Source organism: Eleutherodactylus coqui, chromosome 1, assembly GCF_035609145.1.
Source record: "Eleutherodactylus coqui strain aEleCoq1 chromosome 1, aEleCoq1.hap1, whole genome shotgun sequence".
Taxonomy (NCBI): Eukaryota; Metazoa; Chordata; class Amphibia; order Anura; family Eleutherodactylidae; genus Eleutherodactylus; species Eleutherodactylus coqui.
The window spans coordinates 443,100,668-443,115,107 of NC_089837.1; the positions used below are offsets into that span (position 1 = coordinate 443,100,668).

The 14,440-nt window shown below is 45.5% G+C and overlaps 1 protein-coding gene across 3 annotated transcripts in view; it reads right to left on the reverse strand.

Annotated features, from left to right (window-relative positions):
* The window catches only part of NBEA (neurobeachin), a 673,719-nt gene that overhangs the window by 453,618 nt on the left and 205,661 nt on the right, over nt 1-14,440 (reverse strand). For all 3 annotated transcript variants that reach the window (XM_066582838.1, XM_066582846.1, XM_066582830.1), the window contains exons 9-10: nt 4,509-4,706; nt 300-433 (exon numbers count right to left, since the gene is read on the reverse strand). In XM_066582838.1, the coding sequence (XP_066438935.1) occupies nt 300-433; nt 4,509-4,706 (332 nt within the window). The remainder of the gene's footprint in view (nt 1-299; nt 434-4,508; nt 4,707-14,440) is intronic.

The following is a 14,440-nucleotide window of genomic DNA, read 5'->3' on the forward strand; positions in this document are numbered from 1 at the left end:
AGCCACATTGAAAATAAATCAATAAACCTTTCCGATTAGAGAATCTCTTAGCCCTCACTATGCAATCCCATGAGTGCATTTACTTAGAAGATTACAAAATCTATTGTCTTCCTAAAATGGAATGGCCAACACTAATCAATTAAAACCCACAATCCACTTACAGAGAAACTTGTGTTCAATCTCAGATACAATCTACCCAGTGCTAATCCGAAAACGTGCAACTGTGAAAACTCATACATCTATATATTGGGCGCTCAGTGACGTTTTACATAGTACATAGCAAAATAAGAAATTCTTACCAGACTGTTGTTTCCACCTGACTGTCGTTCAGCTGCCGATTGTCCAGCTGTGCAAAAAGTGGGAAGAGAACCTGGATACCCCCAATTGAATGGATTGCGCTGTGTATTGAGTGCGTTACTATAGCTTTTACGTCCTAAATGGAAAAGAGAACAGAAAGTGAATGACTATTGAGTACATAGACTATACATTGAAGAAATTGGTAGGTCACTGCTTCCATTCTGGAATCTAACCAGTTGGTATAAGCAGAGCCCATAACACTTGCTCAAATAGCCATTTAAAAAGTACGTAGATGGGACAGGGACAAATAAAGCTAGCCATACACTTTAGAAAGATGTCCAAAGACAACTCTTCCACTTAAATCCACTATAAACCTGCATGCCTAGCTGAGTATGCATTATTTCAATGGAGAGAGCGGAATAACAGGGTTTGGCAGTGGTTTGTCTCTCGCTGGAATGAGGTATCGGTGATGTTGAAATCAGATGTCCAAAGGGAGGTGTAAAGCTCTACACATTTTCAGTAATTGCTGTAGTTTCTTCAGGATTCCAGGAGTGTAACCATGCATGGTGCCTGGGTGGGGGGCATAAAAAACTCTCTACACCTTATGAGTTCAACAATATAATAAATATAATGTGAGTTGGGATCTAGGTTCTAGATTTTGCATCAAGGCCCAAGAGCCTCCAGTTACGCCATTGATTCCCCGTGTTAAAAATAAGTAATATTTTTATTGCCATTTCTGGGAAGTTTACATATACTATCCTACAAAAACGTATTTGGACACTCCTATTATTAGAATGGATTGTGTCTTAGTGTCCTACACCATGCTACATAAGATGCAGACTAGAGATGAGCGAGCGTACTCGGCCACGCCCCTTTTTCGCTCGAGTACCGCGATTTTCGAGTACTTCCATACTCGGGCGAAAAGATTCGGGGGGGCCGTGGGTGAGTGGGGGTTGCAGCGGGGGGGAGAGGGAGAGAGAGAGGGCTCCCCCCTGTTCCCCGCTGCTACCCCCCCTCCCCCCGGCGCCCCCCGAATCTTTTCACCCGAGTACTGAAGTACTCGAAAATCGCGGTGCTCGATCGAGTAATTACTCGAAACGAGTACGTTCGCTCATCTCTAATGCAGACCCTTGGTGGTGTCAGCCATAGTACATGAAGGGAAATGTATGCTATTGGACATACGGGTTAAGCAGCTGCACACAAATCGTCCATCATGAAGTACAATTCATTTGACCGTATACAATGGTGCAAGGAGTGTCGTCATTGGACATTTGAGCAATGGAAGAATGTTCTATGCAGTAATGAATCACAGTACTCCATCTTCAAATGGGTGTGTCTGGGAAATGTGTTGTGCCAACAGTTAAGTACTGTTCCGTTTTATGCGACATGGCCTTGGTCCATTGGTTGCAATGGCATGAACCATAAACATTTTTTTTTGCTCCTATAGGAAAAATTGTTCAATTCATAAATGGAATCACCCAAAAATAGGGCAAATCTAAAATACTGGGTTTTTCTCCCAAGCAATTTCTGTGCATCTCACAACATACAGAAATCATGTGAGAAAGTCGCCTGTGTAAAAGCACCCTAAAGGCTTCCACCTGAAGTTCGGTGATTTACAAGGAACAGACTTCTGCTTGGAGATATACGATTGGTACTAGAGACCAGCTTATACCACTCAAGTGGCTCCACAGAATATACTGCATTTCCCCCGACTTCCTAGTGATACTTGTTTGAGAAGAGGAAGACGGAACTCTGAATCATACGGTTTGGGAGTGTCCAATTATAAAACAAAGTTTCCCTGCCTGTTGAAGACCAAATTAGGATTCCCAGAAGTGCGCTCCTTGGAGGTTAGTTGGTCTCTGATACTATTTCTTATACAGACTACTAATGTTTTATGCAAGAACATTTACTCTCCTTAATTGGAAACCTCCTAAAGGTACCTTTTCTATCTCCTTGGACACATTTGACAGCTACAGATTTTGCTCTCTAGAAATTAACATATACTGTAAGAGGGACACCTCAAATGGCCATAGCAGCACTAAATCCGTAGAGGCACAATTACCAAGACTGGAATTTTATTTGCCGCTCTTCACATTTACTTTCCATGTACATACCAGGTTATAACCGAATCGCTGAAATTGGGATTCAGACGAGAACCTAGGACAACCATAGGCCTCCATTGCTCAAACGGAGACCAATAAGGTTCTTCGTTTGAGCAAGACTCTGTTTGTTTCCTGCATTTCTACCAGAGGGAATAATGTTGTCTTCTACGTTACAATCTCTAGCACAAATGTTTCCGTTTCAGCAATGGAAGCCAATGGTTCTGTATGAATACCGTTTCTGAGCCTTCAGACGCAACCCAGAGTCATACCCAGATACAAGAGGTAAATGGCCCTTTAGTGAAGTGCCCTTTGAAGTTAGGGTACTTCTACACGGGACTACTACTGCTCCTCTGCTTTTATACAGGAGCGAAAGTCGCTCACTAAAAGAAGACAGAGTGCGTCTGAGATCTCTTCTGACCGCCCTCCTTCACTCGGAGTCAACGGGCAGCCATTCATAGATTAACGACTGCTTGTTTACACGAGCTGACAGCCGCTTGGTTTTTAGGTGAGCTGAAAACGAAGTGACTCGGACAAGTGAGTGATTCTCGCTCAACTGCTCTGTCGGTCCCGTGTTCAGTCGCTCTCTTGAGTGATTACTTGGGCCCGTGCAGAAGAAACTACATTATATGTAAACAAAATCAACACAATTAACCAAAGACTTGAGAAGGATCCCATATAAAAAGGAGTGAGAAACTCCACAAGGTGCATGCAATATCATTGTGCAATAAGTTATACTGTATAATTGTAGGCTTTGGGGATTTAGCGGTTCTTCGGTACATATAATGCGTTATGATCATTCGCTTGAAAAGTAGCCCTCTCTCCGTTCCTTCAAATGTCATTACTCTTTACGCAGAATGGCAAGATGTAATATGAATCTGTCTGAAGCAGGAGCTATTTTGAGAATGTGATGTTATGGGTCGGTAAGCAACAGATGTGCCTCCTATCTGCCTTGGCATTCTCTAAAAATCATACCGTGAATGTCTGCATGGTCAGCTGTTTAGCAGCACAAGATGGCTAAACTACTGTCCTCCCAGGAGCTACTCGTGACCCAAGACTACCCCACCCCCATCCCCCATTAAAAAAAACAAAACAACATGTCAGAGTCAGTCTTGCGTTATAGAAAGTTGAAAGCTTTACAATGTTTTACCCTTGAGCATATTGGTGACCTTTACAAATTACATGATATATCAAAAAGGAAGAAAAAAACATGACTAAATAGCAGACACCATTGGGGCATTTCTTTTTACTTAAATGCATGCATTTTTGGTTGAAATTCCTTTTTGCAATAGGGGTTTTAGCAGCATTGTTTTCACAGTTTGTCTTCTGCAACTTCTGTATATCAGAGTTTGCAATAAGCTGCAGAATGCTTTTCATTAGCAAATCTGTCTGAGAGCTTCTCCGCCGGCTCAGTCTCCAACCCCTCTATCTCCTGAATGTTTTCAACTGATATGGACAGTGTAGCCGTACCACATATGCATGGCATCACATATGATTCAGCACGTTGGGTTGCCCTGCACATCAAAGTGACACCGACACACTATCTGCATTCCACTGAGAAGTAGTGTTTGTATCTGGTATATCTTCATATTAACATGTAGGTAAATATGGCTACTGGCAGCAAGATTTGATTTTTCCCTTTGCAGTAAGTTTTTAAGAAACCCTTATAGCCTAAAATATGTGCATTTAAGTTAAAGTTCTTTCAAAAGTTTCCATAGCTTTTAAAGTGTAAGTAAACTTTTTTTTTTATAAGCTTCTGACTTCATAGTGACATGTAAGAAGTTTGGATAGGTGGGAGTCAGAGTGCAGAAACCCCCATGGATTGGTAAAACCAACGGGTGTTCATCTGAGCACTGTGCTTGTTCGGCTGTTTCCAATGACTGCTCGAAGGGGTGTACAGGCTCCATAGAAAAGTCTATGACGGCACTAACACACCCATTCATTTTACTTTTTATATTCTACTACGAGTTCAGTTACCCGTTAAGAAATTGTTATCTCAAATTCTATCAGGCTTGTAGGATTGTATAATTCAACACGCAGACATAAGACTTCTTCTACGGGCATCTGAGAGATAAAATAATTAATAACTACGTGCTATTTTAATTAAATTACCTGTAGCATCAGTGCATGGGGAGAATGCACAAATATGGAGGGGTTTTCCTTTGGTGACGATTCAAGGCAAAGCTGGGCATCAGTGGCCTTTGCGTTGTAAGTGAATGCTATACTGCTTGCAAGTTTTCCGTCATACAGGACTTGTTTGTGGTGCTCAGCCAAATGTATGTCGCTCTCAGATTTAAACTTGAATGTACTCTGCATAAAGAGAAGACGAAGTAACGTTAGAAAAAAAATAACGCAAAAGTCAAAATATTCATGTAAATACACAAAACAGGTTATAAAAATGCATTCACTATCAATAGTAAGGTGTAGAAAATCAGTGAAAGTTCTACCAGATTTGGCACAGTAGCATGGTGAATTTGACACAAGTTATTAAAGATTCGGATACTTTTGACACTTTTCTTTATACCACCTCCTGCATATAATGCATGCCACTTTGGCATGGCTTAATTCATGTGTTTTTAACTTATCGCTATCGCGTGTATTAAACAAGTCCTGACCATACAAAGGGCAAAGCTAGAACTACACAAGGAATCATCGGGTATCATGAAGATATCATCAGCTGCAACCGCTGCAAGTTGTATTGTGCTTTTAGGCCAAATATTCACTGCAAGAATAATATAGCGCTATTCTTGATGTCAAAAACCTGGACAGCAGGATGGAACATGTTGTACCCCATTATAAGTCAATGGTGTCCGTCAGGTGTTCTTTGGATCCATCTTAAGATAAATGTAGCAAAGTGTTGTAAGATAATGCACTACAAACAGAACCTGAGGACGCATTCAAATAGGCCAAGATCCAAGTAGTAGTAAAGAGAACTAATCCACAAAAAAATTTTCAAAAAAAAAAGTTGATTGGAGCTTGTTCACTGCCACTTACACATTATAGATGAGCAAGATGTGCAAAACACCAGTGAGCATTTTGTATGCTTGCAGGTCAGCTGACGAATGAGCGCTTGCACATTCAGGCAGGTCAATTATGGGGGGGAAAAAACACATGGGCAAATGCCCATGCCCAGTAATCAGCCTGTGTAAATAGATATACGCTAACAAAATTGAATGGGCCATTGATCACCTGATGAACGAGCAAAGGGTTATTTGTCAGGCGATCTCTGTTCCATCCCATCTGTTGTGTGTAAACAGGGGATATTGCTGCTGCTTTATGGGGATGAATGATCCCTTAATAGATGAAACCGTAAACGTATTCATGCCACACAACTCTTAGAATTGGGTATGTACGGTAGGTGTAGGTTCCAAGTGGGTAGGCCACTTTTCCATAAAATATGCATAAAAGAGCGTAAGAGCCTACCAGGTAAATGTGCTTGTGATCAGATTTTAGTTCTTCCAATTCACTCAAAACCCTGAACAGACTCAAATTTTAATGCGATTTTTCAGGTAAGAATGGCCTTTTTAATCAGGCTAAAAAGAGAGGAGTAGAATGCATAAAAATTGGTATCTAAAATAACATGTACCATACTTAGCATTATGTTAACTGTGCCTTTAAAAATCGGTATGATGTTTAGCCAATGTATCTTTCCATCATTATGGCTTTAAATGCAAGTATTGTCCTCTTATTTTATGCATTCTTCCCTGTTTTAGCCTGATGAAGGGTATTCTTACTCGAAACATTGCACACAAATTTGAGTCTGTTCACCAGCGGTTTGAGTTAATTGGAATAAGTAAAAATTAATCCCAATAATATTTACCACCTGGTGTGCTGCTCCGCTCTTCTTTTATTTGATCCCCTCATAGAGTGTGAATGAGCTTACAAGAAGGCCGGGCAGAGGAGTGCCAATCTTGGTGATCGGCTCTCATCAGGAGCATGTATAAGAACTAGCCAGTCTGTCACCGCAGGGTGGAATAATAATGTACAAAGAAGGCCTGCCTGAAGAACTAAACATAGAAGTGGGCATCTTAACACACAAGGGCTTTCAAAAGCATGTCACAAGACAAGTACAGGAATAACTTTTGTTGTGTGCTTAACTCTAGAGGCTGCAAACAATGACTGATTCCATTACTGCTCTGCCGACACTGTTTATACAGTCAGATGTACAGAAGCATTTTCTGAAGACTGTTTATACATTCATAACTACAAGTATTAACAAATACCGGTGGCCTTAATGGAAAGGCCTTAGAAGAGTGTGCATCACATGGATCATTAACCCGGAGCACTCAGGACATTCCATGATGCTACCAGCCTGGAATGAAGTCTATTAAAGCATCAAGACACGCCACTATTTTAAATGTAAATATCTTATTTTTTCCCTTTTTAACTACTCTTTTGTGTCAAGAGGTAACACTTAATTGCCTTCATAAAAAATCACCAGAGATGATTGACACCGTTGCCATGAAACAGTTTGCTGTCAAATTGTCTGAGCATGAACGGATAAGAGACTTCCATAAAGCAAGCTGTCATTTCCATTTGACATGGTTCTTTAAAATGATGCAGACAGATGACAGCTACATGAAGACGATGAGCAAGACAATAAAAGTGTTTAAAACATGAGTTCATTGACTTGCAGTGTGTTTGTCAGGAGTTTACATGCGGGGAAGGGGAAGCTGCTCATTTCATCTGTACATTATCTCACTAGAAGTATAAGAATAGCAACACAATAGTGAAGAAAATGACAGAAATCTTTTTCATCTCTCAAGTGGCTTCCTGGAATGTCAATCCGGCAACAAGCAATTCCTTAGATGGATAGAAAAATGGATTGTGATGCTTATGAGAAATCATATTTCCAGCAAGAATTATTAGAATGCATAATTGGGGAAAACTGTTCCAGGCAAATGCCATTTACTGCCAAAGTATCACCACCTCCCTTCTCTGGATAATAGGAACATCGGATGACTGCTTGATTGGAAGACTGGTTTGTATTCCTCTGGATCAACATATGTAGCTCACAGACATGTCAGCAGATAGAATGGATAGGGCAAATGTAATTAGTACCATTATAAGGCTGGAACTCCAAACTGACTTTTAGTAGTTCCACAGTCTTGATAAAATCATTACCATGACCACAATGGAATCTTAAATGTATTCCGCCTAGGTAAAAGTTACTCTACAGTTGCATAAATGCCAACATGGTTAGAGAAGTTGTGATTTTTTTGTGTCATTTTACCTTATAGGAAACCACTGAGCCACTGTAGTATGACCAAAAGTTGCAGTTGTGCCATATGGGGTGATGATCAGTGGGACCACCAACCGTCCCAAGAACGGGGATCCCGAAAGTTCCCAAATGAAAGGAGTGATGATCACCATTCCATTCATATTCAATTAGACAGAGAAATAGGCAAGCACTAACTCTTCAATCTCCGGTGGCCTCGTTGAAATCAATGGAACGGTGATGTACATGTACAACTGCTGGATATGGGATAAGTTTAAAATTTGACGTAACCTCTTTAAAGAGGTTATTCCATGCATATTAATTTACTCTGCCACAAAAATAGCAATACATCCATTTTTGGTTGGAAAAAAGCTTCTGTCTGGATAGTACAGTTACAGACTTGTTTTGGTACCCCCTACTGTTCTGGTTCCATCTCAGAATGCCCACCTAAAAACATAGAATGTAGCAGCCACAATGTGCCTCAAGTAGCAGTTGAGGAAGAGCCAAGCCGGGCTCACACGAGCGGGTCGGATTCTGCATAACGATATCCGCTGCTGTAGACCTGCGAACAATCACGGAAACGAATTGCGTATGGTTGCGTATAAGTACTGCGTTCTGCATGGACGGGCAGCAAATCAACCGCACAGAAGAAAGACTGCAAGCAGGGAATGACATCAGAAAGTTGTCCAACCCCCTGGAAACACCCTTCTATTGCTCAGGAGACCACCCAGGCAACATTCTCCTATGCAGTCATGCTGAGAGATGTTCTCACAACTATGCCTTTTTTTAGAAGTAGTATAAAGCACTTAAAAAAACAAAGCCCTTCTTCATGTGGAGGAAGAGCCCAGAAGAATAAGTGGAGATCGCAGACAGAAGTCTGGATGGGGGTGTTGCCCCCAGACTCCGTCCTGAATTGTCTGTCACAACAAATCCGTGTCCATACGCAATGCCAATTGCATATGCACTGGGGATGGAACGCATCCATAGAGCTCAATGGAGCTCATACTCCGCTCACAAAATCCGCAATTCCTACCCGCAAGTTTGAGCGAAGCGGCGAAAGTCAGTGGATTTCGATGTCCATGTATTACGGCATATCATATGCGCAGACAGTGATCGCGGAAGAATCGCGTGAGACTTCCTCTTAGACAGGGCATTTAGATACAGTGGTAGGGTAACAATCTAAATCGTTGGCCTAAGTAAGAGAAGCCTAGTACTTTTACCTCTATTGTAATAGCGTTAGACAATATACAGAGCACTAATGTTCCCTGCGAGGGTGCTTACATCTGGATATTTCACAGACAGCTAAGTCTATTTTCAGGCACGTAACAAGCAGCACTTACAAAGCATTTTCAATGTTATCTGCTTGTTAAGAGCAATGAGTGGCCAAGCTCTCAGAAAGAAAGTGTGTTATTTTATGTCACTTTCTTTAGTTTTTTTCTTTTTGTACAGAAAGAGTGTGTCTGCAACAAGTGAAATGACTGTCAAGCAAGTAAGAAGGTGACGGGAAGGTGACCTCTATTCTAAAAAGCAAGAGAGTTAAGACACTAAGAAGTGAAAAATAATCTGAAACATCGTTCCTTAAACTTAAAGGCAAATCTCAAAATTCAAAAGAGATGGCCCATTATCAACATCATTGGTTGGCATGTGACTAGAGATGAGCGAACACCAAAATGTTCGGGTGTTCGTTATTCGTAACGAACTTCCCGTGATGCTCGAGGGTTCGTTTCGAACAACGAACCCCATTGAAGTCAATGGGCGACCAGAACATTTTTGTATTTCGCCGATGCTCGCTAAGGTTTTCATGTGTGAAAATCTGGGCAATTCAGGAAAGTGATGGGAATGACACAGTGACGGATAGGGCAGGCGAGGGGCTACATGTTGGGCTGCATCCTAAGTTCACAGGTCCCACTATTAAGCCACAATAGCGGCAAGAGTGGGCCCCCCCCCCTCCCAACAACTTTTACTTCTGAAAAGCGCTCATTAGCATGGCATACCTTTGCTAAGCACCACACTACCTCCAACAAAGCACAATCACTGCCTGCATGACACTCTACTGCCACTTCTCCTGAGTTACATGCTGCCCAACCGCACCCCCTCCCCCCCACAGCGCACACCAAACTGTCCCTGCGCAGCCTTCAGCTGCCCTCATGCCACACCACCCTCATGTCTATTTAGAAGTGCGTCTGCCACGACGAGGGACCGCAGGCACACACTGCACAGGGTTGGCACGGCTAGGTAGCGACCCTCTTTAATAGGGGCGGGGCGATAGCCCACAATGCTGTACAGAAGCAATGAGAAATAGAATCCTGTGCCACCGCCATCAGGAGCTGCACACGTGGGCATAGCAATGGGGAACCTATGTGCCACACACTATTCATTCTGTCAAGGTGTCTGCATGCCCCAGTCAGACTGGTTATATGCACCTTAACAGTAACCGCGTTGGTGGTAATGTGGTGGTGACTGCGGACCTAGTACCACGGTTGTATTTTGTTGGTTTTCGGAATGTGGCCAGGATTAAGTGGGCCGTGGCGGGGGGATGGTGGGGGGGCTCTCTTGTAGTGTCGGTAAAGGTGAAATTCTTGGACTGCCGCCAGACGAACCAATGCAAAGGCATTTGCCAACAATGTTTTCCCTGTTGGAGGAGGAGGGGGATGTTTTTGAGGCACTACGTGTCCTCTCCACGTGTCCGTGGTTATATGCACCTTAACAGTAACCGCGTTGGTGGTAATGTGGTGGTGACTGCGGACCTAGTACCACGGTTGTATTTTGTTGGTTTTCGGAATGTGGCCAGGATTAAGTGGGCCGTGGCGGGGGGATGGTGGGGGGGCTCTCTTGTAGTGTCGGTAAAGGTGAAATTCTTGGACTGCCGCCAGACGAACCAATGCAAAGGCATTTGCCAACAATGTTTTCCCTGTTGGAGGAGGAGGGGGATGTTTTTGAGGCACTACGTGTCCTCTCCACGTGTCCGTGGTTATATGCACCTTAACAGTAACCGCGTTGGTGGTAATGTGGTGGTGACTGCGGACCTAGTACCACGGTTGTATTTTGTTGGTTTTCGGAATGTGGCCAGGATTAAGTGGGCCGTGGCGGGGGGATGGTGGGGGGGCTCTCTTGTAGTGTCGGTAAAGGTGAAATTCTTGGACTGCCGCCAGACGAACCAATGCAAAGGCATTTGCCAACAATGTTTTCCCTGTTGGAGGAGGAGGGGGATGTTTTTGAGGCACTACGTGTCCTCTCCACGTGTCCGTGGTTATATGCACCTTAACAGTAACCGCGTTGGTGGTAATGTGGTGGTGACTGCGGACCTAGTACCACGGTTGTATTTTGTTGGTTTTCGGAATGTGGCCAGGATTAAGTGGGCCGTGGCGGGGGGATGGTGGGGGGGCTCTCTTGTAGTGTCGGTAAAGGTGAAATTCTTGGACTGCCGCCAGACGAACCAATGCAAAGGCATTTGCCAACAATGTTTTCCCTGTTGGAGGAGGAGGGGGATGTTTTTGAGGCACTACGTGTCCTCTCCACGTGTCCGTGGTTATATGCACCTTAACAGTAACCGCGTTGGTGGTAATGTGGTGGTGACTGCGGACCTAGTACCACGGTTGTATTTTGTTGGTTTTCGGAATGTGGCCAGGATTAAGTGGGCCGTGGCGGGGGGATGGTGGGGGGGCTCTCTTGTAGTGTCGGTAAAGGTGAAATTCTTGGACTGCCGCCAGACGAACCAATGCAAAGGCATTTGCCAACAATGTTTTCCCTGTTGGAGGAGGAGGGGGATGTTTTTGAGGCACTACGTGTCCTCTCCACGTGTCCGTGGTTATATGCACCTTAACAGTAACCGCGTTGGTGGTAATGTGGTGGTGACTGCGGACCTAGTACCACGGTTGTATTTTGTTGGTTTTCGGAATGTGGCCAGGATTAAGTGGGCCGTGGCGGGGGGATGGTGGGGGGGCTCTCTTGTAGTGTCGGTAAAGGTGAAATTCTTGGACTGCCGCCAGACGAACCAATGCAAAGGCATTTGCCAACAATGTTTTCCCTGTTGGAGGAGGAGGGGGATGTTTTTGAGGCACTACGTGTCCTCTCCACGTGTCCGTTCCATGTAAGCAATAGTAGCACTCAAGACAGGCCCCAGTAACAATTCTGAAGCAGCAGTATAGCGGGAGCGCAGTCTTCGTTCCATGTAAGCAATAGTAGCACTCAAGACAGGCCCCAGTAACAATTCTGAAGCAGCAGTATAGCGGGAGCGCAGTCTTCGTTCCATGTAAGCAATAGTAGCACTCAAGACAGGCCCCAGTAACAATTCTGAAGCAGCAGTATAGCGGGAGCGCAGTCTTCGTTCCATGTAAGCAATAGTAGCACTCAAGACAGGCCCCAGTAACAATTCTGAAGCAGCAGTATAGTGGGAGCGCAGTCTTCGTTCCATTTCAGTAGCCTTAGTATAGCCAAGGCACAAGTGACATTTATGTAGCTAAACTGTAGGCCAACCCCACACACCTTTCTGTACCATGAGTGCAGGCGAAGAACATAGAAATTACTATGATTACACTGTAGGTGAGGGCCCCAAAAAATTGGTGTACCAACAGTACTAATGTACCTCAGTAAAAATTGGCCATGCCCAACCAAGATGGCAGGTGAATCGCTTTGGTTAATGTGGCTTAAGTGGTAACTAGGCCTGGAGACAGCCCAGTGTAACGAAAAATTGGTTCAAGTTAAAGTTCCAACGCTTTTAAGCTAATTGAAACTTATAAAAATTGTTCTGAAAAATTATTTGAGTGAGCCTTGTGGCCCTAAGAAAAATTGCCCGTTCAGCGTGATTACGTGAGGTTTCAGGAGGAGGAGCAGGAGGAGGAGGAGGAGGAATATTAGACACAGATTGATGAAGCACAAATGTCCCCGTTTTGGATGGTGAGAGAGAACGTAGCTTCCATCCGCGGGTGCAGCCTACGTATTGCTTACGTATCGCTGCTGTCCGCTGGTGGAGAACAGAAGTCTGGCGAAATCCAGCCTTTGTTCATCTTGATGAGTGTTAGCCTGTCGGCACTGTCGGTTGACAAGCGGCTACGCTTATCGGTGATGATTCCCCCAGCCGCACTAAACACCCTCTCCGACAAGACGCTAGCCGCAGGACAAGCAAGCACCTCAAGGGCATACAGGGCTAGTTCAGGCCACGTGTCCAGCTTCGACACCCAGTAGTTGTAGGGGGCAGAGGCGTCACCAAGGATGGTCGTGCGATCCGCTACGTACTCCCTCACCATCCTTTTACAGTGCTCCCGCCGACTCAGCCGTGACTGGGGAGCGGTGACACAGTCTTGGTGGGGAGCCATAAAGCTGGCCAGGCCCTTAAAGACTGTTGCACTGCCTGGGATGTACATGCTGCTCGATCTACGCACATCCCCTGCTACCTTGCCCTCGGTACTGCGCCTTCTGCCACTAGCGCTGTCGGCTGGGAATTTTACCATCAGCTTGTCCGCAAGGGTCCTGTGGTATAGCAACACTCTCGAACCCCTTTCCTCTTCGGGAATCAGAGTGGGCAGGTTCTCCTTATACCGTGGATCGAGCAGTGTGTACACCCAGTAATCCGTCGTGGCCAGAATGCGTGCAACGCGAGGGTCACGAGAAAGGCATCCTAACATGAAGTCAGCCATGTGTGCCAGGGTACCTGTACGCAACACATGGCTGTCTTCACTAGGAAGATCACTATCAGGATCCTCCTCCTCCTCCTCCTCCTCAGGCCATACACGCTGAAAGGATGACAGGCAATCAGCCGGTGTACCGTCAGCAGCGGGCCAAGCTGTCTCTTCCCCCTCCTCCTCATCCTCCTCATGCTCCTCCTCCTCCTCCTGTACGCGCTGAGAAATAGACAGGAGGGTGCCCTGACTATCCAGCGGCATACTGTCTTCCCCCGCCCCCGTTTCCGAGCGCAAAGCAGCTGCCTTTATGGTTTGCAGGGAATTTCTCAAGATGCATAGCAGAGGAATGGTGACGCTAATGATTGTAGCATCGCCGCTCACCACCTGGGTAGACTCCTCAAAATTACCAAGGACATGGCAGATGTCTGCCAACCAGGCCCACTCTTCTGAAAGGAATTGAGGAGGCTGACTCCCACTGCGCCGCCCATGTTGGAGTTGGTATTCGACTATAGCTCTACGCTGTTCATAGAGCCTGGCCAACATGTGGAGCGTAGAGTTCCACCGTGTGGGCACGTCGCACAGCAGTCGGTGCACTGGCAGCTTAAAGTGATGTTGCAGGGTGCGCAGGGTGGCAGCGTCCGTGTGGGACTTGCGGAAATGTGCGCAGAGCCGGCGCGCCTTTACGAGCAGGTCTGACAAGCGTGGGTAGCTTTTCAGAAACCGCTGAACCACCAAATTAAAGACGTGGGCCAGGCATGGCACGTGCGTGAGGCTGCCGAGCTGCAGAGCCGCCACCAGGTTACGGCCGTTGTCACACACGACCATGCCCGGTTGGAGGCTCAGCGGCGCAAGCCAGCGGTCGGTCTGCTGTGTCAGACCCTGCAGCAGTTCGTGGGCCGTGTGCCTCTTATCGCCTAAGCTGAGTAGTTTCAGCACGGCCTGCTGACGCTTGCCCACCGCTGTGCTGCCACACCGCGCGACACCGACTGCTGGCGACATGCTGCTGCTAACACATCTAGATTGTGAGACAGAGGAGGAGGAGGAGGAGGAGGGTGCTTTAGTGGAGGAAGCATACACCTCCGCAGATACCAGCACCGAGCTGGGGCCCGCAATTCTGGGGGTGGGTAGGACGTGAGCGGTCCCAGGCTCTGACTCTGTCCCAGCCTCCACTAAATTCACCCAATGTGCCGTCAGGGAGATGTAGT